The 22,312-nt window shown below is 39.7% G+C and overlaps 1 protein-coding gene across 2 annotated transcripts in view; it reads right to left on the bottom strand.

The window, feature by feature from the left end:
• Positions 1 to 22,312, bottom strand: part of TMTC1 (transmembrane O-mannosyltransferase targeting cadherins 1) — a 244,192-nt gene that overhangs the window by 200,441 nt on the left and 21,439 nt on the right. Inside the window, exons 2-5 of one of the 2 annotated variants that reach the window (XM_053921684.2) lie at positions 21,719 to 21,896; positions 9,622 to 9,695; positions 7,037 to 7,213; positions 2,965 to 3,225 (exon numbers count right to left, since the gene is read on the bottom strand). In XM_053921684.2, the coding sequence (XP_053777659.1) occupies positions 2,965 to 3,225; positions 7,037 to 7,213; positions 9,622 to 9,695; positions 21,719 to 21,896 (690 nt within the window). The remainder of the gene's footprint in view (positions 1 to 2,964; positions 3,226 to 7,036; positions 7,214 to 9,621; positions 9,696 to 21,718; positions 21,897 to 22,312) is intronic. The other variant, XM_024575801.4, reaches the window with a different exon arrangement.

Raw genomic sequence — 22,312 nt, 5'->3', positions numbered from 1 at the left:
CAGTTTGAGTTCCAGCCCTGACTTTCCCACTTACTATGTAAATGTGGACAAGGTGTTTTAACCTCTAGATCTCCCATTTCCTGCTGGTAATGGGAACTAAAACATCTACCTTAAATGGATTACTATGATGGTTGCATGGGATGCTGTATGGGAAATACTAGCCCAGTCATGGTGCCCAGTAGATGAATAATGGATACAAAATATTCTTCTTTCTCTGGAAGGATCTTCTTCACTGGTGTGTGATGGCTGACTCACTGGCTTGCAAGAAATGACTATTAAGTTTTTAGGTATTTTGCAAGCCAGTTATTAAATATAGCCATCACTGAAAACTAAATTATATATTTTTAAATGTTTTACTTATTTATTTTTAGAGAGAGGGGAAGGGAGGGAGAAAGAGAGGGAGAGAAACATCAATGTGTGATACATTGATCAGTTGCCTCTCACATGCCCCGAACTGGGGACCTGGCCCGCAACCCAGGCATGTGACCTGACTGGGAATTGAACCAGCGACCTTTTGGGTCACAGGCTGGCACTCAATCCATTGAGCCATACCCGCTAGGGCTGAAAATTAAATTATATTAACTTAAAATTAATCTTCTTGAAGACATAGGTGATAAATACTCAGACCTCATCACTGCCTACTAGTGTCCGTCATTCTGTATCTATTCTCTTGAGGTTGTTTACGTCTGTTGTCTATCAGGCAGTGGAAATACTGAGCAATGGTGGGCTCCAGCACTTCTCCCCCAACTCCACACTCAGTGACGTCACGTTTGTAGCTGAAATAAGCTACAAACAAATAGTTCATGTGGGAACTGGCACACACAGTCAGGGCTGTGTTGCTTTGGAAGCCAGTTATTAAACATTCACCAGCACACCACTGGTATTCATATTTCATCATATTCCTTTCCGCTCCAGCATCTTTCATCTCTACTCTGCACAAGTCATCCACATATAGACCCATGTCCATCAAATTTAAAACAAAAATAGAAACAGAAATCTAACCCCCCTCCAGTTTCCATCCTTTTTCTCCATTCTTTCATCGCCAAATTTACTGAATCTATTCTACATGTGCTTAGTTCCAATACTTTTCACCATCATCTCATTAATTTAGTCATTTAACAAATATCCGTGCAACCCTCAGCCAGACACTGTGAAAGGAACGGGAGATTGGGACGTGAGCGGAAACTGATGTAGCCCCTGCCCTCAGGGAATCACGGCCACACCAGCCAGACTTTGCCCCACCTGGAACGTCTACAACTCTACTAACTCCTCCTCTCTTTTCTCCTCCTTTGCTTCCTTAAAAACAATTTATAATTTCCCCAAATGTTTATCTTCCTCTTCTCCATGGCCCTCCACATAAAAGGCAAGATAAGATTTCCTCGATGTTTTGACTGTTTATCTCCTTCTTTCCAAAGAATTTCATACACTAATGTGATTTTATCTAACCCCCAGCCCTCAGAAAACTTATTTCTCCCTTCGACTTCCATCTCAGTAACTGACAACACCATCCACCCAACTGTTGAAGCCCAAAACCCCCAAATCCTTGTTTCCTTCCTCTCCCTCACCCCAAACATCAGCAAGTCATGGTGGATCTGTATCCAAAGATATCATCCCAAACCCACCACACCTGTTCACCCCAGTCTCAGTCACCCTCTGCCAACACCCTTCTTTCTCCCTCAGTCTGTATCAAACCTCTTAACCCTTTTCCCTACTTTATTCTTATCCCCAACATCATATACCAAGATGAACCCATAATGTTTAAAGTATCATTTCTCACCATATTAAGATTAAAAAAAAAAAAAAAGCAAAACTCCAAAATCTTTCCATTCCACTAAGATTAAAATTAAAACTTGCTTCCATGGCTACCACCACCCTTCATTTCTGGGCCCTGCCCACCCCGTGACCTTGCCTTTCCAATCCCCACTTGCTCATTACCCCAAGTCTCGAACCCTCTGACCAGATCTTTGCAGGGCTAGCTCTTCTTCTCACTCAGGAGGATGCAGGAGGCCTTCTGTGACCAACCAATGCCAATTCGCCCTGGCCAGGCCCCCTCATCCCTCTCCATCACATTGCTCATTCATCGTTGGTTATTCAGTTCTGTCTTCTCCTACTAGAAAGGAAGCTTCACAAGAGCAAAGACCTCATCTTCCTTATTGACCAGGACGTTCCTGGTACCTAGAATAGTGCCTGGCACATGGTACATACTCAACAGGTATTTTATTTAAAATAGATATTTAATGAGTGAATAAATGGAGCAGGATGCAAAAGAAATACAGGAAAAGGTGGGAAGAGTGGGAAACAAAGACCCTGAAAAAGAGGGAGTTTTCTAGAACTGCACAGAAAAATAAGAATAGCAATCTGAAGTAATAAAGTGCTAATGGTATGAATTGAATTTCCATCTTTATTAAATTCTGTCTTGCCCATGGCTTGTGCTATTTTAGAGGCAATCTAATTTAGTGAGCACCTGCTCTGATAAATCTACGTTAGTTTTCATGGCTAGGTCAAAATATTTTTAAAAAGAAAGAAAATCCTATGCTTTAAAGATTTTCCTGCATCCTCAAAACATTTCAGAGAGGCAGAGTCCCCCCAGCCCACCCGCTTTCTCCTGTGCCTATGCTGTCATAAATTCCTATCACACACAAAGAGCAAGGGAGACAGCAGGCAGAGTGAGCGTTCTCTCCTCCCCCAGAAAACCAATGCAAGGTTCTTCCACCAGAAAAACAAGAAGCTGTTTGTTCTTAATTGAGTCTTCACAGATCCACCCCCTCCCCCTGCTTTTAAGTAGCAGCAGATAGCAGGGCTTTTTCTAGCTACTCCTTTCTTATCTGGTCTAATACAGGGAGGGAAGGGAAGGAGGGAGAAGGGAGGGAGGGAGGGAGGGAAGGGAAAAGGGAGGCACAGAAACAAGGAGGGGGGGGAGGTCAAAAGAACCCACTCAGGCCTTCAGTTCTCCTATCAACTCACATGGGTGATGCTGGATGGTGAAAACGCACATAGTCAAGGAGCCCAGCCCAGTACCTCATCATGGACCACACAGCTCGAGGAGATGCTGGGAATCCACTGCTCTTGGGTTCTGGTGGCAATGGGGAGTGGCAGCCACTCCAAGCTCCTCTGTGAGGGAACCGCTGCTGCTTCCCGTTCTCCCGGAGAGGGTGCGCTGGCAGTGAGGAGGGCTGGGGGCTCCCAGGCTTCTGTGGGCTGCACTGATGGATGACCCCATTGCTCCTAAAAAAAAGTCAAATAAATGATAAGGCTGGCAACAAGAAATGGCCATGCCCTGTCCTACCCCAAAGTCCTGCTCCTGGAAGCAACCATTCTCAAGCATTTTAGCACTTGTTTCTGGTATGAACCACAGTATTGTGAAAATAACATAATTATATTTTTGATTTTAGGACTTACTACATTGACTTCCTAATACAGAAAACTAGGACTCTGTCCCTTTTATATGGTCACCAACACACACACACACACACACCCTGTTCTTCACCCCTCATTCTCCGAATATACTTCTCTCATAATATTTGATTGAAGTGGTATTCAGTATTTGCATAATTATGATCTTATAAAACACAGCTGATCCATACAAAGTACTGTGACTACATTTTTCTTTCCTAAGTCCTCTGACGTATATATAGAAGCTCATAACCAGTGGATGGGCAGAACACAAATAGTCTGATACCACCAAGTGATGGTGAGAAGGTGCAGCTCAGGGGCCCTGAGGCACTGCTACAGTCATTGCAAGGGCTGTGTCTCAGCCTGTGACAACATAGTGAACACGCACCCACAGGTGCCCCAGCAACTCCACTGGGTATGTCCCAGAGAACCCCACATGCATTTGCACAAGAAACTCCGCTGCAATGTAGTTTATAATAGCAAAAAATGTGAAAATAATCTATTTTCCAACTGCATAACAATGGATAAAAAACTTAGGATAATCAAATACCATACATCAGTTCAAACGAATGAACTATAGCTATTGTATCAACAATGATGTGTCTTAAAGCCTAATGTTAAATGAAAAGAAAAGCAAGTGGTTAGGGACTGGGGTCAGGGAATGCTAATCTCTGCATGTTGGAAATTATAACCTAGTATTTAAAAAATAAAGAGAAGAAGAAATTTAATTTTCAGGAGCTCATCTTTCACTAAAAATTATTTCTTCTTAAAGGTGATATCAAATGAAAGAATTCCCACTCCATTTGTGTGGTCCACTTCAAATTTAGAAATAATTTGCTCTTCACGTAGGAAAGTGCTTCCAACATTTGGTTCTGTTACCGTTTCTTTCCTGCTGCCCAAGTCATACAAGGAAAGACCTTTAGAACAACCTAGTGCCAAGATATTTTATTCTAAATGAGCAAATAAAGCGGGGGGTAGATCCTTAAGGGTTTACACAAAACTGTATGTGTACATTATACTGGGAAAAGGGGACAATGTTTGGTGAGCTTCTCAAAGCGGTCATGACCCCCAATAAGTACACTCAGAACCTCTGAGCTGGTCTCATGGTACGAATGTGAGGCCAATTCCTGAGCAGCAGGTGTTCTGGGAGGTATTCCTTTCACGGAGGCCAAGGTGCTCAGGGGTAACCCTGTGACTCTGGAGTCACAAGGAGAGGGGTCCTAATCCTGGCTGGTATGGGGTCTCTCAGTTGGGTGACTCTGGAGAGGTTACTTTCTGTGCCTCTGTTTTCTCCTCTGTAAAACGAGGGCAGTGGTTGGGAGCATTGTGTGACTTCATACCTGTAAATAGCCTGGCACACATGATGCCTGGCACATGGCCAGAACTCAAGAGATAGTGACCATCACAGGCCAGGTCAGGTCTCCCTGTTACATGCTCCGGGTTCCATCTCACCACGTTCACAGCTGTAATCAGTTACTCATGTAATTACTTATGAAATGTCTGTCTCCCCCACTATTACACATGCTCTTTGAAGGGAGGAATCTTCTCTCTCAGGTACAGAATGAGTATGTGTTGAATGGGCAGATAGAAGGATGAAGGAAAAAAATGAATGTCTCTGTTTGTGCAGAGCTGCTGGTTTTGAGAGTTAGGTGGCTTAAAAGAAGTCACAGGTTATGATGTGTGCAACTTCTGAGCTACATATCAGCATATTATTCCTCCCACAGAACTTCTAGCAGTTTATGATGGAGGTCAAAAAAGATTATTAAGGGAACAAAATAAACAATTACCCCCTTTTAAAACAGCCTAGCTTGCCCTGGCCAGTGTGGGTCAGTTGGTTGGAACACTGTCCCATAGACCAAAGGGTAGTGGGTTCGTCTCCTGGCCAGGGCACATGCCTAGGCTGCAGGTTCAGTCCCTGGTTGGGGTGCGTGCCAGAGCCAACCAATCGATGTTTCTCTCTCACATCACTATTTCTTTCCCTCTCTCTCTCCTTCCCTTCCCCTCTCCCTAAAATCAGTAAGCATGTCCTCTGGTAAGGATTTTTTTTTAAAAAGAAAGAAACTGGATGAAGAAGAATGAACTATAGGCAACCCTGGGCCAGAGAGTCCCAAGACCATAGGAGACATGACTTCAATGATGAGGTGAAAATGTATACAGGAACTACTATAAAGGACACATGGACAAAACCAAGGGGGAGGGTGGAGAGGGGGGAGGGAGGTGGGTTCACCTGGGGTGGGGTAGAGGGATGGGGAGAAAAGGCATACAACTGTAATTGCATAACAATAAAAAAAATATATATATCTAAAAAAAAAAAAAAAAAAAAAAAAAAAAGAAAATGGCTTTGGACCGGACCAAAAGGGAGGAGGGTCTTCAGTCAGGTATCACATCTTTCTGCTGTCAGTGAGGCAAAGCAGAAAGAAGCTAGGAGGCAGAGGCAAAAGGGATGCAAGAAAAAAGTGAAGAAAGTTGGAAGCAAGAGAGGTTGACAGGTCGTTCTCAAAACAAAAAAAAAAAAAGGTGAGCAATGCAATTATTCCCATCAGCTGCAAGGATATAGAGGAAAGGCATTCTCATACAAGCAATGGGAGATCCTCAGGCTCACGGCTTTCTTGGCTTAGGTCACAATCATAACTGGGCTCCTTCCTTTTGCACCCCTCTGAGATTCACAGGGAGTCAACAGACCACCCAATTCTATTTGAATGATATCCAAGTACACCTAGGCAGGAAAGGGATCAGAGTTTAATGATTAATCTCAGCTTGCTGCTACTCAATAGCCCTGCTCTTATCTTTATGTCAAGAAGTGTAAAGAGACAGGGAATAGAATAAAAAGGCAGGATTTTTTTTAAAGTAAAATTCTTCATTGGACAAGGAAGAAAAATAAATCGAACACATTTTTAAAAGTTCAAAAGTAAGAACATTGAATTTTCTGAAAAATGGGATCTGTGTGTCATTGAGTTGTTAGAAATTACAAATTTGTCAGAGGGAGAAAATTATACTATGTGTGTGAACTTGCCATAGTCATTCTTATCAGCTACAGACCACAGGGTAAAATGAATGTGCTTTAAATTTTGAAAATGAAACCGGGCTACTAGATAAACTTGTTCTTTGATTTGAAACTGATATGTAAGTATTCCTGTGTGGTTTGGGCGGGCACCATTGTGAAGCTTCACAATGAGAGTCCCAAGACTCTTAGATGACAACATGGACTCTGTAGAGCAGACTCCCACTCAGCAGGGTCCTTTGACGGACGACACACATGTTCACACACAGATTCAAGGCGGGCTGTTAACAAACGGCTTCCACTCACAACCACTTCTCTGCGTGAATCAAAATTTCTCAGTGGTTTGCAACCAGAAGATATTGCTAATATAAACTCGCAAGTAGCATAGGTCTTTTCAATTCCTAGTTTGGGGCTCACAAAAATTTTACAGTCCCCACTGATTTTTATAAAAGCGAGAATGAAGAGTTTGAACATATGTAATAGATTGATCTTAATGAAATATGACTTATTATATTATGGTCTAAGGTGAAGTTACGTTTAACAAAAATGTTATACTTTATTTTAATGAAAGCTTGAAAACTATTTATTTAAGTACTTCTCTGCACATGCACTGCTTGATATCAAGACATTCAAATGACTTACGATTTCTCCTGCTTGTGGGATAAGGAAAAGAGATCATAAACCAAGCACACTCCAAACACAGTGATGCCTGTCTCCTTCACCAGCATTGCGCAGGTTCCCAGAAACAAACCAAGCAGCAAGAAGAAGGGAGAAGCCGTGGACGGGAAACAGTCCCCAACACAGCACTGGTCCACACTCCTGAAAAACATGGTCGAGATTCTTCTCATCTAAGAGATACCACCTTTTAATAATAAGATCTAACATCAATTTCATTGTATTCTCAGTAGGAAGGAGAGCAAATATTTCTTCAAGAACAGAGTCATTTGAAATTACAAAGATAGAAAAAAAGGAAGTGTCTAATATTGATTTGGATACTTAAATTAAGGTATATGAAAATTATGGTAAAACCTGGCATATAATAAATGCACACTAAATAGCCATTTAAAATCCTACCATAGAGCTACTACTATATTTAGTGACATGGTAACAAGTTTAAGTGAATATATTTAAAGTTAGTGACACAGGTTACACTAAGCCATATGCATGAACTCTGGAGCCAGATTTCCTGGGTTCAAATTATTGCTCTGCACTTAGTTAGCAGGGTAATATGGGGCAGGCTACTTTGCCTCTCTTTTTCAGTTGCCTAATCTGTGAGATGGGATCACAGTGTTGGAGGGAGGATTCAATGAGTGATTTATTACATGTTAAGTGCTTACCATCATTATTATTTTAGCAAAGGTGTTTAGTATGCTTCTGTACACAAAACCAAGAAATCAGTGGAGATATACGAGTATATATAAACATATACACATACACCCCCCAAAACATAATCATCTTTTCACTCTGATGAAAATACAGATGTTTTCGCTTTTGCTTTTCTCCTGCCTACTCTGTACTTTTAAATTCATGTTCCATGAGGACATTATTCGATAAAGGTTTTTCTCCGTATGATTTCCAGCAGGGACTTTCCAGAGCCCTCCAGCAACGTGAAGTCTGTTTTCATCTGACAAGATGGAGTCAGCCCCACAGGAAGAAGCATCACTGTGCCTTCAGCAGGCACCACACCCACCTGCTCCTACTCCTTCGAAGTAAAGGCCAGTATTTCTGTGGTTGTGATGTCTTACCCTGACTCTCATGTCTCGGAGCAGTCGCATAAAATTATCTGCCAAATTTGCAGTAGGTCTGAACGCTTCTTCAGTGCTGGTCTATAGCCTCAATCGCTGAAGGTGGGAGTGGTGGGCACACTAGAAAGCTGGACTGCTACACCTTGTTATCACATAGATATGGATACACTGCAGGCTCAATCATGTTCCCAAACATATCAACCACACGGAGAGGGCTTGAAAGACCAAGTTCAATCTGGCTCTCACACCACAGTAAACAAGAAACAATTGTTGAATTTGGATTCATATTGTTAAGATTTTTTACATCTTTATGCATGACCAGCAATGTCGTGGGAGGTCACCAAGCCAGGAATAGAAGACTGGTACTATACTAAAAGGCTCTTCACTTTACTAAAACTTTGTAGGACAACTCATTTCAGTCTTGATCCAAAGCCTCAATTGGTTTACAACAGGGTTTCCCAATTTCAGCACCACTGGCATTGTGAGGAAGAAGATTCTTTATTTTAAGGGCCGCCCTACACATTGCAGGATCCTTGGTCTATCGAGTTGTGACAAGCAACAATGTCTCTAGACGTTGTAAAATGTCCCCTGCTGAAGTAGGGGCAGATTTGCCATATATTGGGAACCACTGGTTTACAACAGTGTCCCTCAGAGTCACTGGACTTTGTAAGAGTGTAGAACACTGAACTGACCCAAAGATCAAGGTTCACAAATCCCCACCGAGGCAGCCCTCCACGAAGGAGGACAGCATGGTTTCCTGCCCCTTTTTCCAGGGCCATGCCCCGAGTCATTTGCCCCCATGTACATGTTCTTTTCACCCTGCCCCTTTCTCTATCTGATTATGTCATCATTCGGGTGAGAACTGATCACACTGCAGGGGAAGAGGCAACCTAATTAAAAAGTTGTTTTATTGCATTTCGATCTCCTGAAGCGAGAAGCTGCTGCATGTTGATGAAAGGATATGTAAAATGGAAAACCACAGTTGAGAAACACTGCTTCCAATTCAGCCTTGTTTTAAGCTCTGAGCTACTTCAATGAGGATAAGGAGGCAAAAAAAAATTAGAACCAAAATGAAAAGGAAAAATCAAATGACTCATAGGCAAATAAGAAAAAGACTACATCCCATATATTTTGGCTCGGAGCTAAGATTCCAAAATCCACTCTCAATAAGAAATTACAGTTAAAAGGAAGCAAGGAGCAAGAGCTTGTCCTCCTGGTACCAGGAGGGCAGTCCCTATAAAAGGCTACGGCAGGGTTCAGAATGTACCTGGAAGAGTGAACACCTAGCACTTGGTAAGGACAGGATTTCCTGGGCCAGGTCTCTGGGAAGCTCTCTGAGCATTTCAATGCCAAGAAGCCTCCCTCCTGTCTCAGGCAGAGGCCCCGCATCTACACACATACACGCACACATGCACGTGGCAGAAATCCCCAAGGGACCGCATGACTGTAATCACAGAAAAGGACATTCTTAGCTATACCTACCTATTGTAGGAGAGAAAGGCCAACAGAAACAGCAGGCACGCCAACACGTCAGCTCTGCCGACGATTCCAGCCACCTACAATGTTTGAAAAATAAAAAAATAAAAACCTCAGAAAATTACTTCCAGAAAACTATTACAGAAATTTATTGGTTTATGTAGGGTATAATAAAGTGGGAAATACGCCGTTCTTCAAATTCCGATATATGACTAACAACCTCTGGTTATCATATACATTTAATAATATGTTTATAGGAGGAGCAAAAGAGGAAGGAATAGCCAAGATTTTCAAGTTTAACTTCATTTTTAACCTTTCTTGTACAGAAGGTTAATTCATAGCATCCGAGTTTATTCACTTATTGGTTTATTCAAAAATATTTTTTGAGCAATGACCAAGTGCAAAACATCGTGCTAATCTTTTGGGCCCTGGAGCGCGAATGGAGCCGAGGACATTTACACAGCACTGGGAAAATGAGCTGAGGCATCCATAACTCTGACAGGAATGGAGGTGTGTGAACTCCTCACTGCTGTATGTGAGCGTATGTGCACATATTTCTCAGGTCTGCCACTGAAAGGGCCAAAAGCAAATACCCCAGCGGCTGAGCCCTCCTGGCACTAACGGAGAGCCACTCCTCCTCTACAGAGAACATGGACTGCAGAGCTGAGGCTGGGGGGAAAGAGAGGCTTGTGAGAAAGGAAGGAAGTGTTCAAAAAATGACAGGTACGTGTCAAAAGGACACAGAAGTTAGTGACGAGCCACTGACCAAGTACAAGACAATTTGAACATCAAAATAAACATGGACATTAAGAATTATGAACCATTGAAAAAAAGACACTTGAGAGTACATACTGATAATAAATATATGGATGGATGGATGGATGAATACATGTTTGAGTTCCTATATACATACAGTGAGCAAGCGAATGGAAGGGAATAGACAGCTTGTCCTTCCATTACAAATCCAGTTAACGAATGCAGAGGGAGTAGTGCAGTTGGAAAACAGGCATTTTGCTTCTTCATGTTAGTAAAGAGTGTTTCGATCAACAAACATCACAAAATACCAAAGCATGTTAAATCTAAGGTACGAAAGTTCAGTGAGGCACAGGATATTTGCAGGGTTCCAAACCATTTCCTCACTGATTACTTATTAGCTGGAAATTTTTTAAAAAATAATTATACAATGGAAAAATGTGTTATACTGCATCACATCTTGATGAGAGACTGAAACAACCGCACCAATCAAGGGCAAATGGACACGGCATGCCTCTGTCTGGGGTCCCCTGAAGGACACACCACTTATAGTATGCCAGTCAGAACACATCACCTGAATATAATCATGAGAAATCATAGGACAACCCAGGGTGAGAGCATTCTACTAATGTACATAAATTAATATATATTTTCTACTAATAAAGTACAAAATATAATAATTCTATATGACTTTATAACGTTAAATTTTATCATAATGTAATATCTTCTCACTTATGGTATACCTTAATATACTAATTATATCACAACTCATTAGAATCTAATATTTCATAATATAATATTGTATACATATATTATTATATATTACAGGCATATGTTGTACTTAGGTAATATACTATTATGCATATATTATGTGTTTATATTTTATATTTTATCTTTACATATTTCTAGATTATGTATTATATAAATATATTTGTTTTTAATATTATAAAATGTTAATATACTATAGATTTAAATAATAAATTAAATATTATAAACTATGATATATAGTATACATTATATGTTTATATTTTAATTGTGTAATATAGCATATATAGTACTGTGGACTTCAAAGTTATAAAAAGTATATTATGTATACAAGTATAACAATGTATATTGTTATATACATTCTAACATAAATTTTAAATTATGTTTAAAGGTATATATTATATTACTGAAAGACATAAAGACTAGTAGCTGTTCCAAACTTAAGGAGACTAAAGAGAAATGATGATTAATGGCTGTGGTTTTAGAATATACAGCTAAATTATTAAGGAGTAAAGGGGCATGAATTATGCAACCTGCTTTCAAACGCTTCAAAAAACCAGTATTTTTATACATTGAGAAAGAAAGGGAGGAAGAATGATAAATGTGGCAACTTTCGAAAAATTGGTGACTCTGGATAAAGAGTATATGGTCATTACATTTTTTTAAAGTTTGACATTTTTTAAATGTGTTATTCAAGAAGGGGCCAAAATGGAATAGAGGTAGGGACAGAAGGCTATTTATAAATTTGTGTATTATTGCACTACTAAACATGTGTGTGAATCTCTTTTAATTTTTTTTAAATCCAAGAAAGAAAACTGTAAAGAAAGAAAATGGGGTATGGGTCAAAGAATATTTCAAAGAGAAGGTCACATATGAGCTGGATCTTAAAGATAGGGAGAGTTCACAGGGAAATGAACTGGGTTAACATTTCAGGCACAGAAAATAGCATCTCCCAAATTACACAGGACCTGAAGTCACAGTGTACTGGAGACTCAACCAACAATTAATAGCAGAAAATAGTTTCCTGGGAAATGTCCCTATAAATACCCTCACATAATGAGCACACCTCACAGTCCTAATGGAGAAGCTACAACACACGACACCTGGAGTTAGACCCTCCCAGAGCGGGATATAAACTCCCCTTGCCATCTGAGTGAGGCTCGAGTTTGTTATGTTTAATTGCTGATATTCGGTTTTGTTACCTTTAAAATAGATACAACACCCCCTATCTCATAAGACTGCCGTAATTAACAAGATGATATATACAATGTGCCCACACAACATGGGTGCCCATCTTTCTCTCTTTTCCCTGCAGAGAAATGGGGTCAAACTCTTAGCACTGAGATAGGACATTCTGTGTGGATTACAGAAATCATCTTTTTACCTTAAGGATTACATGTATGATATTTTTAATATATTTTATTGACTATGCTATTACAGTTGTCCCATCTTCCCCCTTTTATTCCCCTCTGCCCTGCACACCTCCTCCCACCTGCATTCCACCCCTTTAGTTCATGACCATGGGACATATGTATGTTCTTCAGCTTCTACATTTCCTATACTATTCTTAACCTCCCCCTGTCTATCTTTTACCTACCATTTATGCTTCTTATTCTCTGTACCATTTCCCCCTCTCTCCCCACCCACTCCCCCTCTGATAACCCTCCATGTGATCTCCATTTCTGTCATTCTGTTCCTGTTCTAGTTGTTTGCTTAGTTAGTTTTTGTTTTTGTTTTAGGTTTGATTGTTAATAACTGTGAGTTTGCTGTCATTTTAACTGTTCCTATTTTTATCTTCTTTTTCTTAGATAAGTCCCCTTAACATTTCATATAATAAAGGCTTGGTGATGATGAACTCCTTTAACTTGACCTTATCTGGGAAGCACTTTATCTGCCCTTCCATTCCAAATGATAGCTTTGCTGGATAGAGTAATCTTGGATGTAGGTCCTTCCTTTTCATGACTTCGAATACTTCTTTCCAGCCCCTTCTTGTCTGCAAGGTTTCTTTTGAGAAATCAGCTGACAGTCTTATGGGCATGCACTCTTTTGTAGGTACTTGTCTCCTTTTCTCTTGCTGCTTTTAAAATATTTTCTCCTTATCTTTAATCTTGGGTAACGTAATTATTATGTGCCTTGGTGTGTTCCTCCTTGCGTCCAACTTCTCTGAGCTTCCTAGACTTCCTGGAAGTCTATTTCCTTTGCCAGATTGGGGAAGTTCTCCTTCATTATTTGTTCAAATAAGTTTTCAATTTCTTGCTCTTCCTCTTCTTCTGGCACCCCTGTGATTCGGATGTTGGAACATTTAAAGATGTCCTGGAGGTTCCTAAGCCTCTCCTCATTTTTTTGAATTCTTGTTTCTTCATTCTGTTCTGGTTGAATGTTTCTTTCTTCCTGCTGGTCCACACCATAGAATTGAGTCCCGGTTTCCTTCCTGTCACTGTTGGCTCCCTGTACATTTTCCATTATTTCACTTAGCATAGCCTTCATTATTTCATCTAATTTGCAACCATATTCAACAAATTCTGTGAGCTTCCTGATTACCAGTGTTTTGAACTGTGCATCTGATAGGATGGCTATCTCTTCATCGCTTAGTTGTATTTTTTCTGAATCTTTGATCTGTTCTTTCATTTGGGCCATTTTTTTGGTCTCGAGTGCCTGTTACGTAGTAAGGTGTAGAGCCTTAGATGTTCACCAGGGCAGGGCAACCCACATCACTGTGCTGGGATGCAACCAGCTGCTGCCTTGCCACAAGTCCTCTCTGTCAGGCTGCCCGTCTCCGCCCCTCCTACCAATCTGGATGAATGTTTCTTCTTTAACTCCTTGGTTGTTGGACTTCCATACAGTTCAATTTTCAGTTCTGATTGTTTTTTGTTTTTGAATTTGTTGTCCTTCTTTCAGTTGTGCAAGGAGCCACAGTATGTCTACCTATGCCTCCATCTTGGTCAGAAGTCCACAAATCTACATATATGATGTTTTAATTTAACTTTATTAGATAATCTAATATATCTATTAGTTAAAATAGAAATAAAAGTAATTCAATTATATGCCTGCATATAGACTGATAGCAAGTCACATATTGAGAAAAATTCTCCTTCAGTTTATGTCAAGACACACCTGGACATGGTCAAATAATTTCATCGGCAGTACAGAGTTGAAAGCTATTACCTAATGTGGCTGCCTGGACCACACACTGTTCGTTGACCTGTTAATCTATAACAAATTTGAGTGCCAAATTGGGAAGACTGCATGACTCAAGGGAGGTAGGCAGTAACAATGTGGTGTCACCTCGGTGTCAAGGCCCCGCTCAAACTCGCCATCTGTAAAGCAACAATTGCACATGGTTCACCTGTGAAGCCCAAATCTGTTCAGTGTATACCACTGCCTCTGTGAGCATGGAGCTCAACATCAACTGTAAGGCCTTCTGAGGGTTAAACAGAGAGCCCAGCTTGCCAGCAACAAAGTCTTGGGATCAGGCCAGGCATCTGGGCCCAGAGGGACACCCATCATAGCACAACTAAAGGGGCCAACTCAAACAACAGCCAGACTTGCAAGCTGATACTGGGTGTAGCAAGCTGGAATGAGGCAATCATAAGCTGGGCAAGCATAACTAATGCATTAAAGGCACCTGAAGCCCCGCTACTCGAATTGCAGCCAGTTAGTGCTGCTGGGCAACAGCCACAGCAGAATATGCCAGCTGGATGTGTGCTGATATAAAGAATGCAGTGTCCCTTGGAGCAGGTCAGGGGGTGTTAAAATGTTAGTGCTAACACTGATAGACTTCATTGCCAATTTCAAGCCATCAAGCCTTCACTGAACATCTACTCTATATTTGTGTTGAGTTAGGGTCCTGTCAGCAACTACTATATGCCTAGACTAGCCATTCGCTGTCATTCAATTAGTCCATAGGATTATATTCAGTAATTGCACAGTGTATTCCAGTCAACAAACATCTTCCAAGTGCCTCCTATCTGCCAGGTATTATGCAAGCTGGAGGGATATAACCTACCTCAAGGAGTATAACATCTGGTGAGGAGTCAAAGGAGTGTATTAATATGATACGGGGAAACTGCTGTCTCATAAAGAGGAGAAATCACTGCCATGGGAAGACTAAAGGAATTAATTTTGATGTTTGGGTCTGGGAAGGCTTCGTGAAAAGGCTGGCCTTACACACTAAAACAAAGGACAGGCCATGGAAGACTTCAGGAAGCTCATGATAGGAGAATGTGTATCCTGGGCCAGAGAGGAAATGTAGAAGCATTCTAGGCAGAGGAAGGAAAAGTCAGAAAACATACAAGGTGTTTCTGGAAAGGAAGGCATAGAAGAATGAGAGCATGGAGTAAATGGAAAGGAGGCAGGAGCGGGCGCTGGGAAGCGAAGACAATTTAAGTTGAAGCCCCTTGGGCTTGATTCTGTGACAATGTCAGCTGAACCGTAAGATACTGGGAAGTACGAAAGGAGTTGCTCAAAAATACATGCAGATGGACAGCATGTATTTCTGCTTCATGCTGCAGGTTTTCATCTCCAAGGGGGTAGTTATAACCTAAGAACAGTATCCTTTAAATATTCAAAGAGTGGAAAAACATAGGTGAATTCGGTAGAATTGAAATAATGTAACATTCAGATCTCTGAGTCAGCCGAAACAGAATCATGTGGAAAGTGCCAATTAAGAACTTAATTTCCTCCCAAAACTTATTACTTCTTGGAATATCACTCATAGGATTTGTATAAAGTTATTAATCGTTTTATCTGCAAGGAAGAGTTCCATTAGCATCAGACAGAGCCAGGAACACACACTTAATACACGGCAGCAGCTAACGGCCGAACGGACTGATTAGATCATGCCAGTTCTCTCCTATGTGCTCTGGTCCCAGCTCTGGAAACGTTGACCTTAACTTTCAACTCACTGGATCAGCATTTCCTGCTGATGCTTTTAACTAAAGTGCATTCCTTCAAACCAGTAATAATGTCTCTGTGATGATTAAGTTTTAATTCTCATAGGAGACTACAATAATTTTCCCCATTTTCCCAATGGCTGAGTTTTCACACAATTTCCTAAGAAATATACAGTCAGGAAGCCCTTCCAAGAATTGCAAAGCTTTAAATGAAGAAAGGTCTGAGTTTATCTCATCTGTGGCTCCATCCCTGCACTGAGGACAACATTCTGGTCTCTCCAATATCTGTTAAAAAACTGAGTCAATATGAGGGAAGACCCCAAAAATGGAATTTATTTATAAAAAATTATGTGTTTATTCTAACATGTTTAAATTATAGTCACCTTCAGAGTATTCTCCATTGATGCAATACAGCCATTGAGACTTTTTCCCACCGCTCAAAACAGTTTTGAATTCGTTGATTTTGATGCTGTTTAGTGCTTCTGCCATTTTTTGTTTCACCTCTTCCACATCAGCAAAAAATGTTTCTCCTTGAGGAATTTTTTTCATCCAGGGAAACAAAAAAAAAAGTCACTCAGGGCAAGATCCAGCAAATAGAGAGGGTGGGGCACAGAGGTCATGCTGCTTTTTGGTCAAAAACTGTTCAACACTCAAGTGTGGTGTGGGCAGTTGCGTTCATAAATCACCCATCATGAAATGGGCAAATGTGTTGAAAGTCTTCAAAAAAAATTCACTCAAGCTGAATGCAACCTCTCACAACACCACCAGCTGGTGCACCAATACAGATGGTTTCCTAGAACACTCACCTAGTATGGGAAGCCTGTATAACAAGGGGCCTGCCCTCCAGACGATAATAGCAGTTTTGGGGGGGTTCCCCCTCATAAATGAATTTGTTCCTGTATACTTAACTTGAAAATATTGGGTTGGCCAAAAAGTTCGTTTGTGTTTTTCTGTAAGGTGGCTCTAGTAGTGCTTAGTTATCTTTAACTTCATTCAAAATAATTTTATTAAACATGAGGGTTGTCAATAAGGGAGTGGGAGGGGGAGAGGGGGGTAAAGGTACAGAGAATAAGTAGCATAGATGATAGGTGGAAAATAGACAGGGGGAGGGTAAAAATAGTGTAGGAAATGTAGAAGCCAAAGAACTTATAAGTATGACCCATGGACATGAACTATGGGGGGGGGATGTGGGAGGGAGGGGGGTGGGCAGGATGGAGTGGAGTGGGGGGGGAAATGGGACAACTGTAATAGCATAATCAATAAATATATTTAAAAAAAAATAATAATTTTATTAGATTGTACTGTGACAGCTGTCATATCAGCATGTATTTTTTAAAATAACTTATAAAAATTGGTGAATTTTTTTGTGTAGCCATTTTAAATTTGAAGATGGAAAAAATAAACTACATTTTCGGCATATTATATTTATTATTTAAATAAAGGTAAAAACACAACTGAAAAGCAAAAAAACAAAAGACTTGTGCAGTGTATGGAGAAGGTGCTGTGACTGACAAAACAAGTCAAAAGTGGTTTGTGAAGTTTCATGCCAGAGATTTCTGGCTGGAGAACGCTGCTCCACAATCAGGGAGACCAGTTGAAGTTGAGAGTAATCAAATCAAGACATTGAGAACAATGAATGTTATACCATGTTGGGAGATTAGCCGACATACTCAACAAATCCAAATCAATAAAGTTAATGGTGAAAACAAAAAATGTGTCTTTTACTTTACGGGAAAAACCATATGGACTTTTTGACAGTTTTTTCCCCTGCTGGGATGTTTGTTTTATTACAACACACTGCCGGGTCTTCTCTGTATCTAGGCGCACGTGCTTTGGCTTTCCCAGGAGACTGTGAACAACTCGCGCACAGGGATCTCGCTCTCCACCCACATATCCCCTTGGCACCCAGCAGAGAGCCCACACCCAGCAAGTACTCATTAACTATGTCTTGATTACATAATTAATAAAGCAAAGCCTTACTCATGTCAACATATTTAAATATAATAATATCAACATGTTTAAATTAAACTTCTTCCCCCCTAAATGTAAATCTTCAGTCCTTCCAAGATACATTATAGTCCCATTTTCGTTTTTGTTTAAGAAGATAGAGATATCTCCCACTAACCCCCTCTTCCACCTACTGTTGTTTTTCTTTTTAATATAATTTATCACCGTGTCTCTTCTAAAGCATATCTCTTTATTCTAGCTCTATGCCCTTCTCCTTAGAAACTTAAACTAATATCTGTAATTAAATAAGTCTCTTGAGTTTACTTTGTGGTATAGATTGTTATGTAGGTCAAATTTCTTTGTCTCCTTTTCACACCTCCCTCCTCTCCTTGTGAATGCAAATAGTTTTTCTAACACTTTTCCCTAAATAAACCTTCAACCCTTAGACTCTTTTGCTCTTAGAATTGTGTTACCATGGTTTTTTTTTTTTTCAATTAGTACAAAAGCTTGTTGAAACCCTTTCTTAAAGGTCATTTTGCTAAGAGGATTTTCCTTTTTTATTTAGAATTCAACCTAACTTTATCAGCCCACGATCACACTGTCAAAGGTTACCTGCATTTTATGTTCTCCTACTCTGCAAGCTTAGAATTAGGACTGTGATTTTCCTACGCATTTGCTTTTCTCTGCAAAAAGTTCCCCAAGAGGTTGTAAGCACAGATTTTCAACTTTAAACATTATCTGTCAGAAATGTGATATTGTCACTCTGGCCAGGTGGCTCAGTTGGTTGAAGCATCATCCCATACACCAAAAGGTTGAGGGTTCAATCCCCAGTCAGACCACAACCTACCCTAGGTAGGTAGGTTGAAGGTTCAACCCCCAGTGGGGGCACATACAGGAGGCAACTGGTAGATGTTTCTCTCTCACATTGATGTGTGTCTCTCTCTCTGTCTCTCTGTCTCTCTCTCTCTCTCTAAAAATCAAAACTATATCCTCAGATGAGAATTTCAAAAAATGTAATATTGTCTATCATTTAGAAATTGCCTTGGACCAGCATCATATACAGGGTGGAGCAAAACTACGTTTACATGTGTTAAATATGTGAAACACAGAATTCATATTATAATCTGTACAAACAACTGTAAACCTACTTTTGTCCCACCCTGTATTCTACATGGCTAGGTAGTAGTTGCCCTTGATTAGTATTTCTCTCACATTACAGCCAAAAAAAATATTAAAAAGTTATGTTATCTCTCTTATCTTTAAAAATTCATATCAAAATTTTTCATCATAATTTTAGATACTAGAAAGAATATAATTTCCTATGCATTGTAAATATTGACATTTTAAAATAAGGCTATAATGTTACTGTTTTAAATGTATGAAAAGGAATCTGAAATATACCATAGCATTTTAAAACTCATCATTTTCCATTTAAATAACACCAACAGGCTCTTCTTTAAGTGGTGGACACTTATACCTCCCCTTGAACTCATAGTTCCATTTTATTTCCCCCTGAGCATTTTTCTTAATTATTATACAGTTACACTTTAAAATACATGTATTTTATCATCTCTCCCTATGATAAAATACAGATATAATGAAATAGGTTTTTAAAACTTTTGTGATCATAAGTTTCTGTATTATTCTTAATTTTGTATTATTTTTTCTAGTTAATATTAATATGTAATTGTTTAGTACATCATAAATTATAAAAATTATAAATAATTATCAAGTGTAAAGGCTAGATCTCTAAGTAACAGATGCAGCAGCTTTCTCTTCAATAGATTCAGTGTTCTATGGCTGAGTACCACCTTTCGTTACACTAGGGAGGCATGCGGCATCAGTTCAATTCCTAGCTTTCATCTTTTTAGATGGTTCACAGAAATGGGAATAGAACTAGCCATGTTATAATAGTGACATAATTCTCTGAACACCAAAGTTATCCCCCAAACCATAGTGACCTATCCTCTCACATACTCTTTAATGATCTACTGGCCAACGACAACTTAATCAGGTCCTCCTTAATTTGGCTGAAACAAGTAATTTAAGCACGCCCATCACTGCAGGTTCTTGTCGTTAGAGTCATTCACTCTCATCATTTCTCAGAAGTACAGCAAAAAGGCTTTGCCAAGACTTTCCAAAGGACTATTACTTATGCTTCATCGTCTTCCACTTAGGGGCACCTCGTTCAATCTAAGATATTCAGAAAAGGGTGGAAAAATTACCTTTAATAATGTAATATTTTAATAAAGTGACTTTTTTTCTTAATTACTCTAAATACATTTTTGTCAAAACCTTGGGCTTACAGATTTAGAATTTTGTTTGTGGAAAATGTCCATCTTATAGCCTAAAACCAGTCCTCATTATCAAACCAATGGCCGAATCAAACTTCCTGTGTCAGTTCAAATGAACACGTTATTATGCATCCCCACGACAGCCATCTCACTTCTGAATTCAGAACTTCAACGCAGGACACCATGCCCTATTCCCAGCTCCATGCTCTAATCTTCACAGGATTTGTACTGTATAAGACAGAAAGACAGGAAGCCCTACTTGGGTTTTAGGATGCCTCAACTGAAGGAGTCTTTGCTGACAACAATATACCAAACTGTTGGTTGCCTTGAGAGAGAGAGAGAGAGAGAGAGAGAGAGAGAGAGAGAGAGAGAGAGAAATATCAATGTGTTGTTTCAATTACTTATGCATTCGTTGGTTGACTCTTGAATGTGTCCTGACCAGGGACCAAACCCAAAACCTTGGCATATCAGGAGGAGCTACTCTAACCAACTGAGCTACCCAGACAAGGCTCAAATTATTTCTTTGTAAGTGCCTTCAAAGTTTGTGCACCTGGTGCATAGTAAATTTCTGATGTATGGGAGACATTTCTTCTTCTTCTCCTTCTCCTTCTTCTTTAAATTACAGAAGAGCAATTGAAAGGGGAAGAGGGATAGGAGAACCAACTTCACACCTATACCCCAGATGTGTTCTCAGGCAGATGAACTTTAGGAAGAGTGTCCAGATGCAAGCTGAGGCTCTAGAAACAATTGTTTTAAAACTGTGGTGCCCATGTCTTCCTTGGAAAGTCTTTGTCTACCCCTAGCAATAAACATAAAATAAATCAACTCTAGTTACTGAGACGTGAAACAAGGAACCTTTGATAATGCCATGTCGGGGCATGATTAAATCAGTATTTTAAAGAGGACCAGAGACCTAAACTATCTAACTTTATAAATACATTTCTCATCTTCCACAAAATAACTACACTTCATATTAGGTAATTTGAAAAACTATGTGTTAGTCTCCTAAGTCTGTCTTTCTAACTTGAATGTTGGTCTAACTTTTTATAACCTTCCTCCCAGCACTTACAATTATGCATCATAAATATCACAAATACAAAGCAGAGTGAGAAAAGGTAAAGCAGGAACAATGACCCAGCATAAGTATCTCAAAATTTCCCTTGTTGTTTAAAATGCATTAGGACTTAAATTTCCTGCAAATAAAGAACAGTGGTCATTCATTAGTACCTGTAGTAATAACAGTGGTTATTTTAAAAAGCAATTAAATCCTAGAGATATAATAAAGACCATTTGAACATTCAAAAAGAAAAGCTGTCAAGCAGAATGATATATATATATATATAAAGATAAACATTTTAATAGAGCTTTAAACTAACATGGTTTTGAAAGGAAAAAAAGATCAGTTTAGCTTTTTTTTTTTTAGTTATTTCATTGATTTCCAGTGACACTCACCGCCTCAGTATGAATCGGATGCACAGCAAAGAGCAACGCCGTAACAAAAGCAAGTCCACGATTCTTGAAGACAGTTTTGTCACACGTGTACATCAGCACAAGAGTCACTAGGCAGTGCAAAATTACATTTACTGCATGAAAGTAAAACGGGTTCATGCCAGTCAAAAATATGTTTAGCCTGTAACAAAAAGACAAAAACAAAACCAATTAGCTACAAAAAAAAACCCCACATGACACAAGGAAATCAGAGGGAATCTACCATTTTAAAAAGTAAGCTATTCAAATAATTATTTTTAAATGACTCCCGACCTCAGGCTACTCTATATATTTGAGTATCACTTTTTTCCTATCTCATAATTTTCCTCTCCACAGCAATCAGTGCAAATACAACAAAAATTATTTCAGAAGACTTTGTGGTCTCACAAGAAGGCAGGCAGATAAGTGCTGAACCTACTTTCCTCTCTTCATGGCTAATGCAAACACCTCAACAACACTCTTGCTTCCAGGCTGGTTCTTCTAAGCAGCTGAATGTTCAAAGGCAAGTCCACAATGCCGTGAGTCAGAGCCACAGCCAGTGGAGATGAGAAAGAAACA

This window comes from Desmodus rotundus, chromosome 3 (assembly GCF_022682495.2).
Source record: "Desmodus rotundus isolate HL8 chromosome 3, HLdesRot8A.1, whole genome shotgun sequence".
Taxonomy (NCBI): domain Eukaryota; kingdom Metazoa; phylum Chordata; class Mammalia; order Chiroptera; family Phyllostomidae; genus Desmodus; species Desmodus rotundus.
The sequence above is the reverse complement of the archived record's forward strand: the minus strand, read 5'-3'. Positions and strand labels throughout refer to the sequence as shown.